The sequence below is a fragment of the Neophocaena asiaeorientalis genome, unplaced genomic scaffold, assembly GCF_003031525.2.
Source record: "Neophocaena asiaeorientalis asiaeorientalis breed wild unplaced genomic scaffold, Neophocaena_asiaeorientalis_V1.1 scaffold297, whole genome shotgun sequence".
NCBI lineage: Eukaryota > Metazoa > Chordata > Mammalia > Artiodactyla > Phocoenidae > Neophocaena > Neophocaena asiaeorientalis.
In genome coordinates, this window is record NW_020175435.1 from 1,753,211 (window position 1) to 1,772,541 (window position 19,331).

General features: G+C 39.0%; 1 protein-coding gene across 4 annotated transcripts in view; it reads left to right on the top strand.

The window, feature by feature from the left end:
- The window catches only part of MCTP2 (multiple C2 and transmembrane domain containing 2), a 243,719-nt gene that overhangs the window by 41,055 nt on the left and 183,333 nt on the right, over positions 1–19,331 (top strand). For all 4 annotated transcript variants that reach the window (XM_024767708.1, XM_024767710.1, XM_024767711.1 and 1 more), the window contains exon 2: positions 15,337–15,863. In XM_024767708.1, coding sequence (XP_024623476.1) covers positions 15,396–15,863 — 468 coding nt within the window. In that variant the 5' untranslated portion in view covers positions 15,337–15,395. The remainder of the gene's footprint in view (positions 1–15,336; positions 15,864–19,331) is intronic.

The following is a 19,331-nucleotide window of genomic DNA, read 5'->3' on the forward strand; positions in this document are numbered from 1 at the left end:
ATATGTTTGTTTGTTTTTACGTATCCTTTGAGATGAAGAAAACTCAGTATATTTTAATACTTAGTTGGATTTACCTCACTGTCATTTTCTTCAAACCTTAGATTTGTAAGTTTCCTTTATTCTGAAGAATGCATTGTGAATCGGATGGATGACGTTTTCAAGCATCAAAGAGACCACAATCTAACAGTGTATTAGCTTTATGTACACCCTTAAGATTACGTTTTTTCTCCTGGGCACATGTCTTTTGTGTTTATATGTTTGTAGTTCTGTACACTTGGCATTGCACACTTGGGGAAATTGGTTAAAATGCTTTTGCAAAACTTACTAAAAGAATTCTGGTTCCAGGTAAAATTGAATAAAACCACTCCAACCTTTTTTCCCCAGTGAATACAAACATGAAACTGGATAAAATGCCAGTTGAAGCTAGTTGAGTTCTTTGAAAAGTAAATATCAGCATGTAGAATAAGGAAGAATACTAGAATGAAATACCACTGAACTGGAGATGGGCTTACAGTTTTTTTCTCTGCTAATCCCACAGCTTGAATTCAGTGCAGTCCAAAATCCTGAAGTCAGTATTGGAACACAGATGGAAATCCAGGAGACACTTCTAGTTCTGGCTCAAGGAGTAGAAAAGGGAAGCCCTAAAGCTCTGAGAGAAGGGAGAATACTCCCATCCTTTTTGTCTCCTGTTTCTTGGTTTTGTCATGCCCCAGTTCCCTGGCAATCTTGTGGCAAGAGGCAGTAGCAGCAGAAACAGCTGGCAGTGGGAAACTGCAGGAGCCAATGAGTTAAGGGAACATCCTGTCTATCTGGTAAAGCTATAGTTATGAAAGGCAGGGCTAAACCATTGCTTGTTTCCCCCCACCCCCTCTCGATCCTCTTGCTACTCTGGTGCAGTCATAGAAGTGGGTTGTTGCTGATTGGAGGAGTGACAAGGGATGTTCCAGGGTACCAGAAAGTATCAGCGGAGACAGGTGAGAAGGAGGGGCTTTGGAAATAAACCCATGAACCTGTCAACTCCTAGACTCACTATAATCTGCAAATGCTTGGATCTCATCCTTATTAGCATACCAAGGGCTTTGAGGATGGAATTAATGAATAGAATGTCACCCGAGTCCCAGACTGATCTCTACGTGGTGCACACCCAGTGTAAATCTGAATGGCCCTACATAGCTTTTGAAAATGGAACTGATATTGCAACTACAGCCCATAGAGGTGGGTTGGAATTAGTGGCCAGAAGCGAACCAAATCAAGTGCCTGATAAAAAAATATCAACATTCACCATAGCTTTAAACAAGGCACATTCCATATGGGCATATGAAGTACTACAAAAATCTCAGATCACATGGGAAAAGACAACAGATGACAAAGAAAAGATAACTTTAAAGCAACTACTGTAAAAGTGCTCGAATGAATAATCTTAAATCCTGAGATAAGAGTTAAAATAGGAAGTAATCAGTAAAGAAATAGGAAATATGAAGTAAACCAAATGGAAATTTTAGAATTAAAAAATACAGTAGCCTCTCTACCCTGCACCCCCCACACCAAAAAGGAAAAAAACCCTCGCTGTATGGATTCAGGAACAGAATGGATGTGACAGAGGAAAGAATCAGCAAACTTGAAAATAAGTCAGTAGAAATTATCCATTGTTAATAAAGGAGAGGAAAAATATTGAAGAGACCCTTGAACTGTTGGAGGATAACAAAAAGGCATAATGTTTGTATGATTGGAGGCTCAGAAGGAAAGAAGAGTGTGTTGCTAAAAAACATTCCAAGAAATAATAATAGCTGAAAACTTTCCAAGGTTGGCAAAAGAGATGAACCTATAAATTCCAGAAGCTAAGCTAATCCCAGACAACATAAATCCAAAGAAATGTACACTCAGGAAATGGTAAATATAACAAAATCTTCTCTTCTTGAATTATTAAAAAAGTGGTTCATCATTTTAATCAAAGTAAAACATTGCCTGATGGGAATTTTCAATGTATTTAGATGTAATATGTAAGAACTTTATAAAAGGGAGATGACGAGGAAACCTATATGGTGGTATGGAAGGCAGAATAATCTCCCCCCGTCCCCACCCCCCGCCCAGTATCTACATTCTAATCCCCAAGTCCTGTGAATGAATATGTTACAATAAATGGCAAAAAGAACGATGTCGGGGGAGACCTTCAAGATGGCGGAGGAGTAAGACATGGAGATCACCTTCCTCCCTACAAATACACCAGAAATACATCTGCATGTGGGACAACTCCTGCAGAACACCTACTGAATGCTGGCAGAAGACCGCAGAGCTCCCAAAAGACAAGAAACTCCCCACATACCTGGGTAGGGCAAAAGAAAAAGAAAAAACAGAGACAAAAGAATAGGGATGGAACCTGCACCTCTAGGTGGGAGCTGTGAAGGAGGAAAAGTTTCCACATGCTAGGAAGCCCCTTCACTGGCAGAGACGGGGTGGACAGGGAAGATGCATCGGAGCCACGGAGGAAAGCACAAGCAACGGGTACAGAGGGCAAAGTGGAGAGATTCCCGCCCAGAGGATCGGTGCCAACCAGCACTCACCAGCCTGAGAGGCTTGTCTGCTCAACCGCTGGGGTGGGTGGGGGCTGGAAGCTGAGGCTCGGGCTTCAGAGGTCAGACCCCAGGGAGAGGACTGGAGTTGGCTGGGTGAACACAGCCTGAACAGAGCTAGTGCGCCACAGCTAGCCCGGAGGGAGTCCGGGAGAAAGTCTGCACCTACCTAAGAGGCAAGAGACCATTGTTTTGGGGTGCGCGAGGAGAGGGAATTCAGAGCACCGCCTAAACGAGCGCTAGAGACAGGCACGAGCCGAGGCTATCAGCGCAGACACCAGAGTCGGGCATGAAACACTAAGGCTGCTACTGCAGCCACCAAGAATCCTCTGTGCAAGCACAGGTCACTATCCATACTTCCGCTACTGGGAACCTGTGCAGCCCGCTACTGCCACGGTCCCATGATCCAGTGACAGCTTCCCCAGGAGAACACACAGTGTGCCTCAGGCTGGTGCAATGTCATGCTGGCCTCTGCTGCCACAGGCTCGCCCTGCATTCTGTACCCCTCCCTCCACCCGGCCTGAGTGAGCCAGAGCCCCCGAATCAGCTGCTTCTTTAACCCCGTCCTGTCTGGGCTGGAACAGACATCCTCAGGCAACCTACACACAGAGGCAGGGCCAAATCCAAAGTTAAACCCCAGGAGCTGTGCGAACAAATAAGAGAAAGGGAAATCTCTCCCAGCAGCCTCAGGAGCAGTAGATTAAATCTCCACAATCAACTTGATGTACCCTGCATCTGTGGAATACCTGAATAGACAACGAATCATCCCAAAATTGAGTAGGTGGACTTTGGGAGCAACTGTAGGCTTGGGGTTTGCTTTCTGCATCTAATTTGTTGTTTCTGGTTTTTGTTTATCTTAGTTTAGTATATAGAGCTTATTATCATTGGTGGATTTGGTTGCTCGCTTCCTTTTTTTTTATATGTATAGATAAGTATATTTTTTCCTTTTTTTCTTTTTGTGAGTGTGTATGTGTATGTGTATGCTTCTTTGTGTGATTTTGTCTGTATAGCTTTGCTTTTACCATTTGTCCTAGGGTTCTGTCTGTCTGTTTTTTGTTTTTGTTTTTTTTTTTGTATAGTTTTTAGCATTTGTTATCATTGGTGGATTTGTTTATTGGTTTGGTTGCTCTCTTCGTTCCTTCTTTTTTAAAATTTTTAATAATGTGTTTTTTAATTTTTTATTTTAATAACTTTATTTTCTTTCCTTCTTTCTCTTTTTTTTCTCCCTTATCTTCTGAGCCGTGTGGCTGACAGGGTCTTGGTGCTCCGGCCAAGTGTCAGGCCTAAGCCTCTTAGGTGGGAGAGCTGAGTTCAGGTCATTGGTCCACCAGAGACCTCCCGGCCTCACGTAAAACCAAATAGCAAATGCTCTCCCAGAGATCTCCATCTCAAAGCTAAGACCCAGCTCCATTCAAAGACCAGGAAGCTACAGTGCTGGACACCCTATGTCAAACAACGAGCAAAACAGGAACACAACCCCACCCATTAGCAGAGGCTGCCTAAAATCATAGTAAGGTCACAGACACCCCAGAACACACCACCGGGCGTGGTCCTGCCCACCAGAAAGACAAGATCCAGTCTCATCCCCCAGAAGGCAGGCACTAGTGCCTTCCAACAGGAAGCCTACACAATCCACTGAACCAACCTTAGCCATTGGGGGCAGACACCAAAAACAGTGTGAACTATGAACCTGCAGGCTGCAAATAGGAGACCCCAAACACAGTAAGATAAGCAAAATGAGAAGACAGAGAAACACACAGCAGATGAAGGAGCAAAGTAAAAACCCACCAGACCAAACAACTGAAGAGGAAATAGGCAATCTACCTGAAAAAGAATTCAGAGTAATGATAGTAAAGATGATCCAAAATCTTGGAAATAGAATGGAGAAAATACAAGAAATGTTTAACAAGGACCTAGAAGAACTAAAGAGCAAACAAAGAATAAGGAACAACGTAATAAATGAAATTAAAAATTCTCTAGAAGGAATCAGTGGCAGAATAACTGAGGCAGAGGAATGGATAAGTGACCTGGAAGATAAAATAGTAGAAATAACTACCACAGAGAAGAATAAAGAAAAAACAATGATAAGAGTTGAAGGCAGTCTCAGAGACCTCTGGGACAACATTAAATGCACCAACATTCGAATTATAGGGGTTCCAGAAGAAGAAGAGAAAAAGAAAGGGACTGAGAAAATATTTCAAGAGATTATAGTGGAAAATGTCCCTAATATGGGAAAGGAAATAGTTAATCAAGTCTAGGAAGCACAGAGAGTCCCATACAGGATAAATCCAAGGAGAAACATGCCAAGACACATATTAATCAAGCAATCAAAAATTAAATACAAAGAAATAATATGAAAAGCAGAAGGGAAAAACAACAAATAACATACAAGGGATTCCCCATAAGGTTAGCAGCTGATCTTTCAGCAGAAACTCTGCAAGCCGGAACGGAGTGGTAGGACATATTTAAAGTGATGAAAGGGAAAACCCTACATCCAAGATTACTCTACCCAGCACATATGTCATTCAGATTCAACGGAGAAATGAAAACCTTTACAGACAACCAAAAGCTAAGAAAATTCAGCACCACCAAACCAGCTTTACAAAAAATGCTAAAGGAACTTCTCTAGGCAGCAAACACAAGAGAAGGAAAAGGCCTACAGTAACCAACCAAAATCAAGTAAGAAAATGGTAATTGGGAAATAAATATCAATAATTACCTTACATGTAAATGGATTAAATGCTCAAACCAAAAGACATAGACTGGCTGAATGGATACAAAAACTAGACCTATATATATATATACTCTCTATAAGAGACCCACTTCAGACCTAGGGACACATACAGACTGAAAGTGAAGGGATTGAAAAAGATATTCTATGCACATAGAAATCAAAAGAAAGCTGGAGGGCTTCCCTGGTGGCGCAGTGGTTGGGAGTCCACCTGCCAATGCAGGGGGCGCGGGTTCGTGCCCCGGTCCGGGAGGATCCCACGTGCCGCGGGATGGCTGGGCCTGTGAGCCATGGCTGCTGAGCCTGCATGTCCGGAGCCTGTGCTCCGCAACGGGAGAGGCCACAGCAGTGAGAGGCCTGCGTACCATGCCCCGCCCCCCCCCAAAAAAAAAGAAAGCTGGAGTAGCAATTCTCATATCAGACAAAATAGACTTTAAAATAAAGACGATTACAACAGACAAAGGAAGACACTACATAATGATCACAGGATCAATCAAAGAAGAAGATATAACAACTGTAAATATTTATGCACCCAACATAGGAGCTCCTCAATACATAAGGCAAATGCTAGCAGCCGTAAAGGGGAAATCGAGAGTAACACAATCATAGTAGGGGACTTTAACACCCCACTTTCACCAAGGAGCAGATCATCCAAAATGAAAATAAATAAGGAAACACAAGCTTTAAATGATACATTAAACAAGATGGACTTAATTGATATTTATAGGACATTCCATCCCAAAACAACAGAATATACTCTCTTCTCAAGTGCTCATGGAACATTCTGCAGGATAGATCATATCTTGGGTCACAAATCAAACCTTGGTAAATTTAAGAAAATTGAAATTGTATCAAGTATCTTTTCTAACCCCAGCACTATAAGACTAGATAAGAGTCACAGGAAAAAATCTGTCAAAAATAGAAACACATGAAGGCTAAACAATACACTACTAAATAACCAAGAGATCACTGAAGAAATCAAGGAGGAAATCAGAAAATACCTAGAAACAAATGACAGTGAAAACACAATGACCCAAATCCTATGGGATGCAGCAAAAGCACTTCAAAGAGGGAATTTTATAGCAATACAGTCCTACCTCAAGAAACAAGAACTTGGCTTCCCTGGTGGCGCAGTGATTGAGAGTCCACCTGCCAATGAAGGGGACACGGGTTCCTGCCCTGGTCCGGGAAGATCCCACATGCCATGGAGCCGCTAGGCCCGTGAGCCATGGCTGCTGAGCCTGTGCTTCCAGAGCCTGTGCTCTGCAACAGGAGAGGCCACAACAGGGAGAGGCCTGTGTACCGCAAAAAAAAAAAAAAAAGATAAAAAGAACCATCTCAAGTAAACAACCTAACCTTACACCTAAAACAATTAGAAAAAGAAGATTAAAAAAACCCGGAAGTTTGTAGAATGAAAGAAATTATAAAGGTCAGATCAGTAATAAACGAAAAAGAAATGAAGGAAACGATAGCAAAGATCAATAAAACTAAAAGCTGGTTCTTTGAGAAGATAAACAAAACTGATAATGCATTAGCCAGACCTATCAAGAAAAAAAGGGAAAATACTCAAATCAATAGAATTAGAAAAGAAAAAGGAGAAGTAACAACTGACACTGTAGAAATACAAAAGATCATGAGAGATTAATACAAGCAACTATATGCCAATAAAATGCACAAACTGGAAGAAATGCACAAATTCTTAGAAAACCACAGCCTTCCAAGACTGAGCCAGGAAGAAATAGAAAATATAAGCAGACCAATCACAATAATTTAAATTGAAACTGTGATTAAAAATCTTCCAACAAGCAAAAGCCCAGGACCAGATGGCTTCACAGACGAATTCTGTCAAACATTTATAAAACATTTATAAAACATCTATCCTTTTTAAACTTTTACAAAATATAGCAGAGGGAGGAAAACACCCAAACTCATTCTATGAGTTCAACATCACCCTGATACCAAAACCAGACAAAGATGTCACAAAAAAAGAAAACTACAGGCCAATATCCCTGATGAACATAGATGCAAAAATCCTTAACAAAATACTAGCAAACAGAATCCAACTGGACATTAAAAGGATCATACACCATGATCAAGTGAGGTTTATCCCAAGAATGCAAGGATTCTTCAATATACACAAATCAATCAATGTGATACACTATATTAACAAATTGAAGAAAAACCATATGATCATCTCAATAGATGCAGAAAAGTGTTTGACAAAATTCAACACCCACTTATGAAAAAAAAACCCCTCCAGAAAGTAGGCATAGAGGCAACTTACCTCAACATAATAAAGGCCATATATGACAAACCCACAGCCAGCATCATTCTCAATGGTGAAAAACTGAAACCATTTCCTCTACAATCAGGAAGAAGACAAGGTTGCCCACTCTCACCACTATTATTCAACATAGTTTTGGAAGTTTTAGCCACAGCAATCAGAGAGGAAATAGAATTAAAAGGAGTCCAAATCAGAAAAGAAGAAGTAAAGCTGTCAATGTTTGCAGATGACATGCTACTCTACACAGGGAATCCTAAAGATGCTACCAGGCAACTACTAGAGCTAATCAATGAATTTGGTAAAGTAGCAGGATCAAAAATTAATGCACAGAAGTCTCTTGCATTCCTATACACTAGTGATGAAAAATCTGAAAATGATATTAAGGAAACAGTCCCATTTACAGTTGCAAGAAAAATAATAAAATACATAGGAATAAACCTACCTAAGGAGACAAAAGACCTGTATGCAGAAAACTATAAGAAACTCATGAAACAAATTAAAAGTGATACAAGCAGATGAGGAGATATACTCTGCTCTTGGAGTGGAAGAATCAACATTGTGAAAATGACTATACTACCCAAAGCAATCTACAGATTCAATGCAATCCCTATCAAACTACCAATGGCATTTTTTACAGAACTAGAACAAAAAATTTCACAATTTGTATGGAAACACAAAAGACCCCGAATAGCCAAAATGATCTTGAGAAAGGAAAATGGAGTTGGAGGAATCAGGCTCCCAGACTTCAGACTATACTACAAAGCTACCGTAGTCAATACAGTTTGGTGCTGGCACAAAAACAGAAATATAGATCAATGGAACAGGATAGAAAGCCCAGAGATAAACCCACACACATATGGTCACCTTATCTTTGATAAAGGAGACAAGAACATACAATGGAGAAAGGACAGCCACTTCAGTAAGTGGTGCTGGGAAAACTGGACAGCTACATGTAAAAGAATGAAATTAGAACACTTCCTAATGCCATACACAAAAATAAACTTAAAATGGATTAAAGACCTAAAAGTAAGGCCATATACTATAAAACTCTTAGAGGAAAACATAGGCAGAACACTCTATGACATAAATCACAGCAAGACCCTTTTTGACCCACCTCCTAGAGAAATGGAAATAAAAACAAAAATAAACAAATGGGACCTAATGAAACTTAAAAGCTTTTGCAAAGCAAAGGAAAGTTTAAATAAGACGAAAAGACAACCTTCAGAATGGGAGAAGATATTTGCAAATGAAGCAACTGACAAAGGATCAATTCCAAAAATTTACAAGCAGCTCAATATCAGAAAAACAAACAACACAATCCAAAAATGGGCAGAAGTCCTAAATAGACATTTCTCCATAGAAGATATACAGATTGACAACAAACACATGAATGGATGCTCAACATCTCTAATCGTTAGAGAAATGCAAATCAGAAGTACAATGAGGTATCACGTCACACCTGTCAGAATTGCGATCATCAAAACATCTACAAACAGTAAATGCTGGAGAGGGTGTATAGAAAAGGGAACTTTCTTGCACTGTTGGTGGGAATGTAAATTGAAAAAGCCACTATGGAGAATACTATGGAGTTTCCTTAAAATAAAAATAGAACTACCATATGACCCAGCAATCCCACTACTCGACATATACCCTGAGAAAACCATAATTTATAAAGGGTCATGTACCACAATGTTGATTGCAGCTCTATTTACTATAGCCAGGACATGGGAGCAACCTAAGTGTCCATTGACAGATAAATGGATAAAGAAGATGTGGCACACATATACAATGGAATATTACTCAGCCATAAAAACAAACTAAATTGGGTGATTTTCAGTGAGGTGGATGGACTTAGAGACTGTCATACAGAGTGAAGTAAGTCAGAAAGAGAAAAACAAATACTGTATGCTAACACATATATATGGAATCTAAAAAAAAACAATTGTTATGAAGAACATAGGGGCAGGACAGGAATAAAGTCGCAGACATAGAGTATGGACTTGAGAACACAGGAAGGGGGAAGGATAAGCTGGGATGAAGTTAGACAGGGACATATATACACTACCAAATGTAAAACAGATAGCTAGTGGGAAGCAGCCACATAGCACAGGGAGATCAGCTCGGTGCTTTGTGTCCTCGTAGAGGGGTGGGATACGGAGGGTGGGAGGGAGACGAAAGAGGTAGGAGATATGGGGATATATGTATATGTATAGCTGATTCACTTTGTTATAAAGCAGAAACTAACACACCATTGTAAAGCAATTATACTCCAATAAAGATGTTAAACGACTCTACAAAGTTCTTTTTTTTTTCTTTTTATGGCTGCAAATCTTGTGATGGGAAAAATATACTATCCTGGTTCACCCAGTCATGTCACATGAGTCCTTAAAAATGGAAAAGGAAGGCAGAAGACTGCATCAGAGAGCTGCAGTGTTAAGAAGGACTTTCATGGCAGTTTCTTTCTTTAAAGGTGAAGAAGAGAGCCAAGGCACTTAGGCAGCCTTTAGAAGTTGCAATAGGCCTTCAGCTGATAGCCAGCAAGAAAATGAGGACTTTTTTGTGTGGAATGACCAAGACACAGATTTTTCTCCAGAGCTTCCAGGAAATTATGCAGCTTTGTCAACATCTTGATTTTAGCTTGATGAAATGTGTATTGGACTTCTGACATCCAGAATTGAAAAGTAATAAATTTATCTCAATAAACCACAAAGTTTGTGGGTTTTTAAAAAAAATTATAGCAAACAAATGCTTGTGGTTTGGTTTTTCTAATCCAATTGGAGTGCTGAATTATTGATTCCAAGTAAAGGATAAAAGGTTAACTCTGCATGTTGTAACCCCTAGATCAACCACCAAAAATTTACTTGAGGAGATATAGTCAAAAATCACAATTGATAAATTAAAATGTCACACTAAGAAAATGTTTAAATCTAAACAGTGCGGGAAAGAGGAAACAGAACAAGTAACAGAGGAAACAAACAGGAAACAATAAAATCCTAGACCTAAGTACAAACATATCAATTATTACATTAAATGTAAATGGTCTAAACAAACCAACTACAAAGTAGAGATTGTCAGAATGGATTTAAACAGCAAGAAGAGAACTGTTTTAACTGTGACATGTATACAAAAAACAATAGTTCAGTACTGGCACAAAAACAGAAATAAATATCAATGGAACAGGATAGAAAGCCCAGAAATAAACCCATGCACCTATGGCCAGTTAATTTATGACAAAGATGGGAAGACTGTAAAATGGAGGTAAGACAGTCTTTCAATAAATGGTGCTGGGTAAAAGGGACAGCTACACGTAAAAAAATGAAATTAGAACATTCTTTAACACCATGCACAAAAATACACTCAAAGTGGACTAAAGACCTAGATGTAAGACCAGATACTATAAAATTCTAAGAGGAAAACATAGGTAGGACACTCTTTGACATAAATCGCAGCAATATCTTTTTCTGTCTCCCAGAGTAATGGAAAAAAAACAGAAAAGAAATGAGACCTAATTAAACTCAAAAGCTTTTGCACAGCAAAGGAAATCATAAAGAAAACAAAAAGACAATCCACAGAATGGGAGAAAATATTTGCAAACAATGCAACTGACAAGGAATTAGTCTCCAAAATTTACAAACAGCTCATGCAGCTCAATATCAAAACAACAAACAACCCAATCAAAAAATGGGCAGAAAACCTAAAGAGACATTTCTCCAAATAAGACATACAGATGGCCAAGAGGCACGTGAAAAGATGCTCAACATCACTAATTATTAGAGAAATGCAAATCAAAACTACAGTGAGATATCACCTCAACCAGTCAGAATGGCCATCATCAAAAAATCTGCAAACAATAAATGCTGGAGAGGGTGTGGAGAAAAGGGAACTCTCTTACACTGTTGGTGGCAATGTAAATTGGTACAGCCACTATGGAGAACAGTATGGAGGTTCCTTAAAAAACTAAAAATAGAACTACCATATGATTCAGCAATCCCACTTTTGCATATATATCTGGAGAAAAACATGGTTTGAAAGGAGACATGCACCGCAGTGTTCAGTGCAGCACTGTTTACAGTAGCCAAGACGTGGAAGCAACCTAAATATCCATCGACAGATGAATGGATAAAGAAGATGTGATACATATATACAATGGAATATTACTCAGCCATTAAAAAGAATGAAATAATGCCATTTGCAGCAACATGGATGGACCTGGAGATTATCATACTAAGTGAAGTAGGTCAGACAGAGAAAGACAAATAGCATACAGTATTGCTTATATGCAGAATCTAAAAAATATGATACAAATGAACTTATTTACAAAACAGAAACAGACTCACAGACTAAGAGACACGAACTTATGAACTTACAGTTACCAGGGTGGGGGGTGGGGGGAAGGGTTGTGGAGAAGGGTAGATTGAGAGTTTGGGATTAACATGTACACACTGCCATATTTAAAATAAAATGCCTTTCCATGAATAAAAATAAAAGAAAAACAACAGACCTTCAAAATACAGAAGCAAAGACTGACATAACTGAAAGGAGAAATGGACAAATTCACAGTTATAGCTAAAATACGAACACCTGTTCAATAATAACAAGTAGTAGAGTATAAAAGAACTAAACTGTCAACCAACTAGATCTAATAGATATCTATGTAACACTCCATTAAATGCAGATTGACTAAAAATACTTCTAGATGAACAGAGAAACAATCGTTTTGAGCATATTTGCAAGTTAAACTATAAGATGTGAATTAAATAATGTACTTGTGTCTTGCTAAGGTGAAATACAAATTTATGTTTAGAGTAGCAGTTTTTTTTTTTTTTTAACCATCTTTATTGGGGTATAATTGCTTTACAATGGTGTGTTAGTTTCTGCTTTACAACAAAGTGAATCAGCTATAGATATACATATGTTCCCATATGTCTTCCCTCTTGCGTCTCCCTCCCTCCCACTCTCCCCATCCCACCCCTCCAGGCTGTCCCAAAGCCCCGAGCTAATATCCCTGTGGCTTGCGGCTGCTTCCCCCTAGCTATCTACCTTACTACGTTTGTTAGTGTGTATATGTCCATGACTCTCTCTCGCCCTGTCAAAACTCACCCTTCCCCCTCCCCATATCCTCAAGTCCGCTCTCCAGTAGGAAAAGATAAGGTGTCCATATGTGCGTGGGTTTATCTCTGGGCTTTCTATCCTGTTCCACTGATCTATCTTTCTGTTTTTGTGCCAGTACCATACTGTCTTGATTACTGTTGCTTTGTAGTATAGTCTGAAGTCAGGGAGCCTGATTCCTCCAGCTCCTTTTTTAGAGTAGCAGTTTTAAAAGCAGCATAGAGTTGTAAAATACTTAAAAATTTTAAAGCAGGAATGACCCAGGATGAAACGAATTTAAAAGCTGGGTAACATTGTAATATTAAATATTTACTCTATGTGAAGCATTATTCTAAGTACTTTTTATGGACTAACTCATTCAGTCCTCACAAGATCCCTATGAGGTAGTTATATTTAAACTTATGTATAAAAATGGAAATAATAATGAGACAGCTCTTAAGTAACTTGAGTTAAGATATCAAAATTATGACATTATGATAGTATTATCAGTAGTAATAAAAAGTAGCTTTTCCTGACTGAACACTTTCTCTGTATCAGATACTCAGACACTGGGACTTAACACTTTATCTCATTTTGTCTATAAACTAGGTGATACAATCCCCAGTGGATAGGTGAAAAAATTGAGACTTAGTGTGATAGTACCCCAAAGTAGAACATAAAAAAGTAAAATTCCAACCTGTGGAGTCTGTCTCTAGAATCCATTCATCTCCGCATTGCCTACTGAAGATAACAAGTTCATCCTGGGATGCTAATGGTCAACAGGCAAGAGCTGTAGAGTCATATTGTCCTGATCTTCAGAAGGCAGTGACTTCCCAATGACTAAATATCCTGGGCTGGGTACAAATGCATGAAGTCCTTGATTTTTGAAAATGCTTTTTGCCATGGCTCTTGGTCTTTTTTGTCCTCAGCCAAATGTGGCAATGTGAGTACAGGCCAAATTAGAGTGACTTGACCACACTGTACTTTTTCATATTGGAAAGATTTATTCTGAGGCACTTGACACAGAGAATAATGGTTATTGCTCCAAACTTGCTTTTAATCTGATTCCTAATGCGTCCGCCTTGTTATATCTTAAATTACTTCCTTTCTTGCATGGCATTCACCATAATGTATCATATTTGTCTGTGAAGCATTCCTATCACTCACACCCAACTGTTTGTGGGAAACATTTTCTCTAAATCTTTCATTCTCAAGCTGCAGCTCTGAAGGTGGCTTTTCTTAAGATTTCCATTATAGAGGTTTTGCCAGTTCTTCTGATCTGGTACACTGGAATAAGGGCAGACCTCTCACTCTTATTTTAATATAAATGTTAAAGATACTAGATGGAATCCTAGTTGATATGAGCAGTTGTTTGTCCTTCAAAGTGCTCACTTAACTCTAGAAGGGAAGATGATAAGCTTAAAGCAGGATTGACAAACTACAGTCTGCTGCCTGTTTTTATAAATAAAGTTTTATTGGAACACAGGTACACTCTTTCATTTTGGTATTATCTATGTTTCCTTTGGTGTCACAACAACAGAGTTGAGTAGTTTGACCACCATCTCACCCTCAAAGTCTACAATATTTACTAACTGGCCTTGTACTGAAATTGTTTGCTGACTCTGGGTTTAGAGACATAGAAAGGGACTCCCTTGAACATACTGGTTAAAAGATGCTGTTATTTTTCTAGTAAATGCCTTTTGCTCTGCTTTCTCTTGAGAGGAGAGAAGAAAGAAGCCTTCTTATTTACTTTTTATTTTTATTCCTGTTTTTTTTCAAGGTTTAATAAGGTATAATTGACAAATAAAAATTGCATATATTTAAGGTATACAGTGGTCAATTTAATATACATTACAAAATGAGTACCACAATCAAGTTAATTAATATCTCCATCACCTCATATACTTACCATTTTTATGTGTGTGTGTGTGTGCTGAGAACACCTAAGATCTACTCTCTTAGCAAATTTCAAAAATACATGGTGATTATAAAAATAAAAAAGACAAAGAGATGAGTGTTGGTGAGCGTGTGGCGAATAGGGAACATTTACACACTGTTGGTGGAAATATACATTGGTCTAGTTATTATGGAAAACAATATGGAAGTTCCTTAAACAACGAAAAACTAGAATTAAACCAGCTATCCCATTTCTGGGTATATATTCAAAGGAAATGAAATCGGTATCTCCAAGAGATATCTGCATCCCTTTTCACTGCAGCATTATTCACAGTAGCCAAAATTTGGAAAAAAACCTAGATGGCCATTGAAGCATGAATAGATAAAGAAAATGTGGTATATACAGTGGGATATTAGTTAGTCATAAAAAGAAGGAAATTCTGTCATTTGCAGCAACAAAGATGAACCTGGAGTGCAATGAGTGAAATAAGCCAAACTCAGAAAACAGTCTTTTAATGTCACATTTTTTGTGCCAACCTTATAGTTTCATGCATTCATTGCTTTAACTTTTCTGTAACTACTCTGATAAAAAGATCTTAAAAATTCAGTTCCATAAGAATGCTTTTCCTGATATTTGTAGATGTTACCAGTCAAATGTTTCGATCTTGATCACTTAATGGAAGGGTAAGATTCTTGAGTCATGTTTTCCACTTTGATGTGCCCTGACAGCAGCTTCATGTTCTTTCTTTTTGTCTTCTGTTTCCTAGGAAGGGCCTGTAGAGATGCACTCTTTCCCAGAGTGAACTTCCTGGGTCTTCATGCAGCCATGGATCTGGATAAACCTTCTGTCTGGGACTCTTTAAAACAGCGGACCAGGCCTTTGTTAATCAACCTGAGCAAGAGGAAGGTAAAAAAGAACTCAGACAAACCCCTGGACTTACGGGCCAGGCATTGTCTGGACCGTCGCCTCAGCCTCTCCGTCCCTGACCTCCTGGAGGCTGAGGCCTTGGCCCCCGAGGGGCAGCCTTACTCCCGGCCCCAGTCGTCCTACACCTCGGTGCCTAGCAGCCTGTCGACAGCAGGGATCGTTCCCAAAAGTAGCAGTAGCTCTTTGAAACAGTCTGAAGAAGAATTGGATTGGAGCCAGGAAGAAGCAGGCCACTTCCATGTAGTGGAAACAGACTCCCAGGAGACCTATGCCTCTCCTGCCGAGGACAGGAGGGCTTCCAGCAATGGCATCTTTGATGTGCTCCAGAAAACTCCCCTTGGAGAGGATGCGCCAGAAGGGCCAGAGGTGAGACCAGGGCTGGGCATTTTCCTGTTTGTCTGTCTTTTTTCTTTTTTTAAAAGTGTATTCAGTGCCCTTGAAAAATTTGGTTAGGATTTATTTTTGTGGTTAGCTTGCATGGAGAGGATGGCATTTATAAGAATTTAAATGAAGGTAATATTGATTGCACCAAGTGTTCCCATTTGTTTGGGGGTTGACCTCTATGTCTTTTAAAAGTATTACAAATAACCTTCCTAGAATACTTCAAGGCATTAAATTAAAAGCCCTGTTGGATGAGTTTTCCTTTTTCCATCTCCTGGCAAAGAAATCAAGAGCATAACTTTAACTTTTTGCTGAAATGTGTGTCTGTTTCTATCTCTCTGTCTCCACTACCCACAGACAAAAATGCATATTCATATTCCTAAGAAACGTAAGAATATGTGTCTCCTTTTGACTGCCAGAGAGTTGGAACTCTCTTCTCCTTCACAAGTACGTACCTGCGTGAGTGTCTGATCCTGTGCACGCTTACCTGTGGGCGACTTCACTTCCCTCCTCTAAAAATGAAAAGAAAGCCAGATATTAAAGGAAGCAACTTCTTATCGATTCAGTGATTTTTGTGAAGCTTTAGTATTTCTATAAGGTAGAAATAACCAAATATAATTATGCAGCAAATAGTATATTTCTAGGATGAGTTTAATTTAAATGTAATCATCAGATGACCAACTATAACTATAAGGATAATCAGTTTAATCAGTTTTTTAAAAAATCTTACATTTATGGCACTGGAAGTAGGTTTCAGTGTTGAGGCAATGGCTTAATTTTTTTATATTCTAGGTTAGTGTTATAATTATGGACAAAACTGGTTATTCCACTAGGATTTTTGATTTTATTTTTAGAACCAAAGCCTCTTAATTATGCCATACATTTAGATTTCACTGGGGAGTGGGACTGTGGATATTTGAAGACCATATTCTTTCGGAAGCATTATTATGTTAAGACACCATTAACCATTAAATGACTTAACTATTTGTTTCATAACCATTAACATTTATGAAATCGTTTTTGTAACTTTTTTTATGATGTTTACTGTTATTTGTAAATTTGAAATATCTTTTGCCACTAATCAAAATATAAATTAAGTGAATTTTTAAACATAGTTCCTAATTCATAGTTTAGTATGAAGGAGGTAAGATGTTAAATTGTATACTAATGTTAATCTTTATCTTCTTGTTACTTATTAACTGACCAGAAAAAAAATAAGAGGGCTTCTTGGCCTTGATAGGCTAACAAACTCAAGTTAGAGTAAGTTGTTTTAAAAGTTAGTGCTGTTAAACTGTTTCACTGACTATAAATATTTAATGCCTACTCTAACTCGGGCATCATAAAGATTCTTTTGGAAATAAGAGATGGATAAGAATGTGACCCTGCCTTCAAGTTGTGATCTATTAGGACATAGCATTAATTGTAGCATAAGAGGCAAAGAGAAATTGGGGCTGGCTGTCTGTGCAAAACATTCAAGCCTTTCTCCTGGCAGCTCAGAGGTTGGAGGAGATCATATGTGGGGATCCAAGGGCTTGTCATGTGTGAGGCAGTGTTCAAGTTGGCACAGAGGATAAGTAGGATTTGATAGGTGAGGAAATATGACAAACACAGGCCTGAAGTGTGGATGGGTGGTGGTCAAGGGTGGTGAGCATTCTGCTCTGCCTTGAATGAAGGCTGGAGGGCTTTCTGACATGACGTGTATCTGCAGTGACTGTGGGCTGTGCTGAGGGCTGTCAGTGATGTGATGGCAGAGGATGGATGGTTTGCAGATGGGTGGTAGTGGTTATTTTCTCTTCTCCAGCTAAATGCAGAAGAGCTTGGAATGTGCAGTCCTTTAGGTTATTCTGGGTAGTTTGATTTAACTCAACCATTAAACAAACAACAACAACTAAAAACTTCTTTCTTGAAAAAGAATCTTCTGCTTCTCTTCTCCTGCCCTAAAAATAATTGACATAGACTGAGACTGAGTCTGCCTTCCGTGGCCCCTCATTGCCATTTATCTGCTTGGTGAGCTGTTTGCAGAGGATGGAGAGACAGGGCTGTAGCTCATCAGGCCTGTAGGATCACTTGTGGTCAGGTGCACTATCTCACCTACCCACTAATCCTCCCCCGTTCCTCTCCCTCCCCCTGTATTGGGTGGGCTGCTCCCACTACCTGAGGATCCAGTTCATCACTTGGCACAGAAGTTAGCCCCTCCCTTGCTTCTCTTTTGCACTAGGCTATGTTAATTTTCGGGTGGTGTGACAGGGGAAGTCTTGTCTAACTTGTCTTTGCTCAGGGCCCAGCTCCGTGCCTGGCCCATGGTATGTGCTCCATCAATGTTTTTTTAATAGAGAAATCAATGATGGCAGTGTGTGCATTCATAGGGCTTTTCTTAGTGTCTTCTCTTTGACTTCTCTTCAGTTTATGATTTAAAGTCAGCACTTTTTTGTGCTGTCGGAAAAAACTCATCATACCATCAAGGAACTCTTTTTATATAGTATTGACTGAAGATATAGAGAGATTTAGACAGGTGTAGAGCCCAAGTTGAATACTCATTTAAAATCTGAATTTATTATCTATGAATTAAAACATTTTTTATTGAAGTATAGTTAATTTTCAGTGTTGTGTTAATTTCTGCTGTGCAGCAAAGTGATTCAGTTATACATATATATGTACATATATACACATTCTTTTTTAAAATATTCTTTTCAATTGTAGTTTGTCGTAGCATATTGAATATAGTTCTCTATACTATACAGTAGGACCTTGTTTTTTATCCATTCTCTATATAAAAGCTTACATCTGCTAACCCCAACCTCCCACCTCTTCCCTCCCCCAAACCCCTCCCCCTTGGCAACCACAAGTCTGTTCTTTATGTATTTTTTAAATGAATGGAAATCCTTCCATGTCTCTGCAAATGGCACAATTTTGTTCCTTTTTATGGCTGAGTCATATTCCATTGTACATATGTACCACATCTTCTTTATCCATTCCCCTGTTTATGGACATTTAGGTCGCTTCCATGACCTGGCTATTGTAAATAGTGCAGCAGTGAACATTAGGGTGCATGTATCTTTTTGAATTTTGGTTTTCTCTGGGTATATACCCAGGAGTGGGATTGCTGGGTCACATGGTAGTTTTTGTGCCATTTGCAGAGATATGGATGGACCTAGAGATTGTCATACAGAGTGAAGTAAGTCAGAAAGTGAAAAACAAATATCGTATAATATCACATATGTGGAATCTAGAAAAATGGTACAGATGAACTTATTTGCAAAGCAGAAATAGAGACATAGATGTAGAGAACAAACATATGGATACCAAGGGGGGGAAGGGGGTGGGATGAATTGGGAGATTGGGACTGACATATATACACTACTATGTATAAAATATACACAGGGAACTCTATTCAGTGCTCTGTGGTGACCTAAATGAGAAGGAAATCCAAAAAAAAAGAGGGATATATATATA